Here is a 6,648-nt window from a genome sequence, read left to right on the forward strand (position 1 = left end):
CAAGCTCTGAGCACAAGATCCATAGAGGCTGGGGTCTATCACACCAGGCAAGACCCCAGGTGCAAGTTGTAAAGATGCTCCTGAGACAATCCAGCACATAACAGCATGATGCATGTTGCTAGTTGGCAGGGCATACATGGAACGCAGTAACCAAGTGGCTGGCATAATATACAGAAACATCTGTGCCGAGTATGGTCTGCAAGTCCCAAGGTCAAATTGGGAGAAACCCCCTCGAGAATGACCGAGTTAAGATTCTGTGGGGCTTTTAGATACAGATGGACAAAATGGAGATGGCTAACCAACCTGACATTGTAGTGGTAGACAAGCAGAAGAAGACAGCTGTAGTCATAGACATAGCGTGCTGATAGCACTACATGTTATACACCCCCCTTGGTTGATGATGTTGTTAATTCTATGTTGACACCTGCTCCTCTATTCTGGACACAGTGGCCCCAGTAAAGTTGAAAAGTCCCAGATCTTCATCTTAACCTTGGTTAAATGACTCTATATAAGCCTTGCGACGTGTCTTTCGTCCATCTGAGAGGAATTGTAAAAAAGACAATCTTCAAGTATCCCTTGACACTCTACGCAGGAACCATTCTATATACCAGGACTCTGTTAAGACAGCTACAGCATTTTTCCTGTCGGATATTATTATAACTAATAGCCATAACCCCCGAATCCTGTTCAAGATCTTTAACTCTGTGATCGATCCTTGTCCTGGAATGTTGGATTTGGCCTTCCCAGCTCTCTGTGAGCAATTTTTAAATAATTTTACAAGAAAAATTGTATTGTTATGGGCCTCACTTTTACACCCTTCTGTGGTGAATCCTCTTCCTACTTCAAGATTTCTGTCGACTTTTTATCAGTTTGAGCCAATCCGACTCTCCAACCTCAAGAGATTAATTGAACAGCTGAGAAGTTCAAATTCTGTACATGACATTCTCCCCTCCTGCATTATTAAGGATGGTTTTGATGTAATGGGGCCTTACATTCTATCTTTGATGGACCTATCAGTACTGGTGGGCTGTCTCCCAACTCCTTTTAAACACACAATAGTGCAACCTGTTCTAAAAAACCCCCAGCCTTGACCACAATGAACTTGCGAACTATAGACCGATCTCCAAACTCCCGTTCTTATTTAAAGTTTTAGAGAAAATTGTATTTTTGCAACTACAGGCCTACTTAAACACAAATATTGGTGACAAATTTCAGTCTGGTTTTAAACTACGCTACAGTACTGAAACAGCTCTGCTGAGGGTCTTCTACAATCTTCTTTTAATTACTGACTCAGGTTGCCCTGCTATTTTAATTTTATTGGACTTGTCTTTAGCTTTTGACATGGTGGACCATAATATTCTTTTAAAGAAGCTAGAATATGCTTTAGGCATTAAGGGTTCTGCCCTTAACTGGTTTAAGGTCTTTTTCTGTTAAGATGGGATGTTATTCATCCACCATGGCTCCTCTTTGTTGTGGTGTGCCCCAGGGGTCTGTGCTGGGCTCTTTGTTGTTTTCTTTGTACCTGCTATCTCTGGGCTCTATTTTTGATATAAAATCGCTTACCACTGTTATGCTGACGACATTCAAATTTATTTTCAATTGACTGATGATTTGTCATTTTCACTGGACTGCTTGTTAGATTGCATGAAAGAGGTCAAAGATTGAGTGTCAGCCAATTTTCTTATTTTGAATGAAAGGAAAACTGAGATTGTGGTGTTTGATAGTCATATCCCTCGGGACCAGTTAGCCTTTCTATTTGGGCCCCTTGCCATCTTCCTCCCTGACACTGTAAGCAATCTAGGTGTTTTCCTGGACAGTTCACTTAAGCTCGATAAACAAGTGTCCCCAGTAGTCAAATCTGGCTTTTATCAATTGCGCCAAATCGCTAAAGCCAAACATTTTATACCGTGCAACAATCTTGAAAAACTTATCCACGCTTTTGTGACTTCCAGATTAGACTACTGCAATTCCCTTTACTTTGGTCTTCAATCCGTACACCTTCATAGACTTCAGCTTGTTCAAAATGCTGGGGCTCGTCTCCAACCTGAACCCGAAAATTTGCTTCCATTGCTCCAGTTCTTGCTGACTTACATTGGCTACCCATCAAATATCGTATTGATTTTAAAATCTTGTTGCTTACCTTTAAAATTTTAAATAATGTTGCTCCTAGCAATCTTGCCGACCTTCTTAGCTTGTATACTCAAGCATTTAGATCATCTGGTCAACTACTCCTGGTCCAACCTAGGTCCTGCCTAAAGACCAGGGGCGATCGTGCTTTTGTCTCAGCTGCCTCTGGAATAGTCTTCCTGTTACTATTCGTGCCTTGTCTGTGAAGGTTCTCAGTCATCCAGGTCATCGTAGTCAAAGGAGCTTGCAAAGAAAAGCGTCTGGACTTCTTTAAGTTGCTTGAAGATGTTTCACCTCTCATCCGAGAAGCTTCTTCAGTTCTAAGGTCAAATGGTGGAGAGTCCCAGATATAAACCTAGTGGGAGTAACCCAGTGGGAGTATTCGTGCCTTGGACTCTGTTCAATCTTTCAAAACATGGTTGAAAACGTACCTATTTAATTTGGCATTCCCCACTAGCTAATGCTCTTATCTAATCTATTTTAACCTTTTACTGCATTATTCCTGATTCTCCTAGATAATATTTAATATTTTGAATTGACCCTATCTCTGAACTGAGGCCCGATATCTATTTTATTTAGCCCACACTCCTGGTTTAATTAGTGCTTCCTGTCTGTTAGTATTAGTACTGGTGCTTGTTTTGTACTTTGTTAATGTTTTATATCAATGACTTATTGCATTATTGTGAAGCACTTTGGTCTACCTTTGGTTTTAAATGTGCTATATAAATAAAATTGTATTGCATTGTAAGGAACATGAGAAACTGGACCAAAGTATCAGAGAAGAGCTCAAGAAGATGTGGAGGGTGAAGGTAACAGTGGTCCCAGTGGTAATCGGAGTGGTAGGTGCAGTGACTCCCAAGCTAGGTGAGTGGCTCCAGCAGATCCCAGGAACAACATCCGAGATCTCTGTCCAGAAGAGCGCAGTCCTAAGAACAGCAAAGATACTGCGCAGGACTCTCAAGCCCCACACGTCCTGTAGAGGACCCGAACTTGAAGCATAGACCACCCACAGGGGAAGGAGGTAGCACGAAGTTGGACTAGCTGGTATATAAGGTAGCACGTTTTATTACAGCTCAGTACTAAAGTGGTAATAGTAGGGTAGTAATTCAGTAGTAATTCAGCAGTTATTACTTGGAAACTGCCCTGTTAACCTACTATTACCACTCTATTACTGAGCTGTATTTCTACAGTATTACACCTAATTTTTGAGCCTTTATGATTCAATAACATAAATTCCAGCATAATATTACTTTACTGTAATCAGTGTTGCTACAATGATAATACGTTGATGTTATGTGGTTATCAATTTATAACCAAGCTTTAATAGAAAGTGCAAGGAGATATACTAATCTGTGGCAATGAGTTAAATATTTTCAAATATTTTAATCAGGCATTCTAGATGGAGGTTATCTCTGCATGAAAACATTAATCAAAATGATTAAATAGTTCTTGTATGGCCTTCCTACATATGTAGCATTGCTTTGCAACACACCAAAGTTAAAATTAATTATAACCACACCTGTAACGTTGCTGATATCTCCCTCTGCACATCTTATACAGTCATAGCAGCAAACAGGCCTTCCTTTCTGGAGAACTTTGCGTGTTCCTGGGGGACATTTCTCACTGCAAACTGACACAGGAACCTGCATAATCAATAAATTTTAAATGTGATAGTCATAGAAAAAAATGTCTCTTTGATGTTCTAAAAAAACTCTTAATGTTGATGCATCAAAACCAAAATAAACAAAGTATGTACATATGTATAAAATTAAAAAAATAGAACAAAAACATAAAAACAATGAAATTGTACGATAGCTTACCTGCTTTGAGTTTCTTGCCCAAATTAAAGACTTGTTTTGCAGATTTAGCTGTTTTTCTGGAACTAATGATGGATTATAAAGACCAACTGTGACAAACTCCACAACGCCGTTTTCTCTTGACTGCCAGTTTATAATGTCATACTTTGCTGCTGGATCTCCATTCTCATCAAAGTGAACCTCATCTCCTTCCTTAGTTGTGAAATGGATCTTTCGTATGTGTTGCAGAACCTAAGAAATATGTTATGACTCAATTCATTGCATGAAAAAGATTTTGCACACCTACTGACTGAAAAATATACAGAAGAACTGCAAAATGAAGTTCTTGTAAATATTTTTAACTAAAATATCTTTTTAATAATGTATCTTAATGTGAACATTGTAATGTAAATTAGTAAAAAGCTCACCGTGAGTGGGTCTAGCTGCACAGTTTTGTTACATGTTTTATTACAGCTGAGGATATTGTGAAGTGCATGGGCCACTGCATACACTCCTTTGTAGACATTGTTAAAGAGAGGCATGAGAGACATGTCAATGAAGCTATTTTGAACTCCAGTCATATCTTCATGTCCAGTACACTCTCTCTGAATGTCTGATGATGACTTCAACTCCTTAAACTTACAACTAAATAATGTCTCCCAGAACTCAGTAAACAGTTCATTGTTTGATGAATTCAGCGGCTTCTCATTCAGTATGAACTCTCTCAAGCCAGTGACATGTGCTTTAGGAATGGAAAGACCTATGGCACCATCCAATATGTGATGTATGTCCATTTCTGCAGTTCGTGAATCAAATATCCAAGTCTCACTGCCTATCCACTGATACCCAGACAAGTTATAATATGAAAACTCTCGTAGCAGCACATGAAAATCTGCACGGGCAAGGAATGTAACAATAACCTTGGAGGTTGAAGCCTTTATAATGTCAATTATTCTTTGTATCTTGGCAGATGGATCTGTTCTAAAGAAAGATACTGAATACTCCAGACAGATGCCCAGCTGCTGTGCAGTTTCTGTGAATGTAGCCATGCCATTATTTCCATAATCACTGTTGGTTCTGATAGCTCCAACCCAAGTCCATCCAAAATACTTGACCAAATGGGCCAGGGCTCTGCTCTGGTAGTAGTCACTGGGTATTGTTCTGAGGAAGGATGGGTACTTGGTTTTGTCACTGAGACAAGCACATGTAGCAAAGTAGCTGATCTAGAATAAAAAATGAAAAACTTATAAATGAAAAAGACACAAGATGAAAAACAAATGAAACGGTTAAAAATAAAAGATTCAGTATTACTGTAAAAATACAAAAATGACAATTCCACTCAGTACTGAGTACATAAAATGTACCAGGCAAAGCTTTGATCTAAGAAAATAAAATATTTTTAAAAGTATTCAAAGATTTTTAAAAAAATTAGATATGTAAAATACCCACCACTGGTATAAAAAAAGGTCCGATGACAGTAGCTACTGCTATGCTTTTAGAAGAAGAGGTCGCTCCTATAATGGCCTGCACATGTGCAGGTCTGGTACACGGTGTCTTTGACGGTACAGACACAATTTCATTACCATTAGCTAAAGCCAGTGTAACTCCTGCACTTCTGGCATCAGATCCACAATCATCATAGATTTTATAGCCCACAGAGATTCCTGGCAGTAGGTCTGTACTGTTATTAATTTCCTCAATGGCAAAAAGCATAGCCTGGGCAAACTGCAAATCTCTGAAATTTAAACTTAATTGAGACAAACAATTATGAAATTTGCATTGCATTGTGTTCCTTAAAACAGACACAAATATTTATGGATAAATGTTTAAATAGAAACAAAAGCATTTCGAATTGAAAAGGAATTTAAACAACTGAGAAAATCAAAATACATTTTACTCTTTTTTAATCCCAACAGATTCCTTAAATGTAAATGGATTTGTATCTTGTCATTTACCTGGTACATTGTAGTGGCAGAGGTTTGTTCATGTAGGAATCTTTTCTGTCTTTCCAGCTTGCGTGAAAAGAGAAGATGGCACCCAATATAATATCCCCATTCTTAGATAGCAGTGGGTTCTCAGGATCTCCTCTCTGCCTGCACACTGGCTCCTCAGCAGAAGAGGCAGATGCCACTAACAGCAGTTGCAGAAGTGCCCATCCCTTTTCAGGCCATCTCTGTGTTGATGTCATTTCTCGAGCTTAACCACTTAGTGGCATTAGTGTACTGTAATGAAGATGAAATAGTTATTCTGGTATTTATACCTTTTGGTGCAGCATAAGAAATAACTGAATAGAGAGAGTTCATTCCCAGTTTCAGCAAAATGAGGGACATGCCCAACTTTGCCATTTATTCAATTCAATTCATTCTTTATTGTCCCACAAGGGGAAATTAGTTTAGCAGCAGGAGGATAAAAATAAACAGAACAATACTATAAAATAATAATAACAATAATAATGATAGAAATTCAAGGACAATTATTTGCCATTAAGGAGACAAGACGCAGTAGGGATAAAAGAGACCTGGAGTCTTTTAGTCCTCCTCGGAGGTACTCTAAAACGGCGGCCGGAAGGCAACAACTCAAACTCACTGTGAAGTGGATGGTTCACACAATTAATAATAGAATGAGCCTTTCTAAGCACATTTCTATTGTAAATGGCCAAAAGTCCATCTTGCCAGCGCCCTGAAATTTTGCTAGCAGTTTTTACCAGAAGTCCCAACCGATTCTT

General features: G+C 38.7%; 1 protein-coding gene across 1 annotated transcript in view; it reads right to left on the reverse strand.

Moving 5' to 3' along the window:
- LOC121812832 (extracellular calcium-sensing receptor-like) overlaps positions 1 to 6,175 on the reverse strand; it is a 7,696-nt gene extending 1,521 nt beyond the window's left edge. Inside the window, exons 1-4 of the mRNA XM_042215923.1 lie at positions 5,879 to 6,175; positions 5,373 to 5,670; positions 4,352 to 5,146; positions 3,917 to 4,175 (exon numbers count right to left, since the gene is read on the reverse strand). Of these exons, the coding sequence (XP_042071857.1) occupies positions 3,917 to 4,175; positions 4,352 to 5,146; positions 5,373 to 5,670; positions 5,879 to 6,111 (1,585 nt within the window). The 5' untranslated portion in view covers positions 6,112 to 6,175. The remainder of the gene's footprint in view (positions 1 to 3,916; positions 4,176 to 4,351; positions 5,147 to 5,372; positions 5,671 to 5,878) is intronic.
- Between the last annotated feature and the right edge of the window lie 473 nt (positions 6,176 to 6,648).

The sequence above is a fragment of the Haplochromis burtoni genome, unplaced genomic scaffold, assembly GCF_018398535.1.
Source record: "Haplochromis burtoni strain Fernald_Lab_line unplaced genomic scaffold, NCSU_Asbu1 Contig_872, whole genome shotgun sequence".
Lineage (NCBI taxonomy): Eukaryota > Metazoa > Chordata > Actinopteri > Cichliformes > Cichlidae > Haplochromis > Haplochromis burtoni.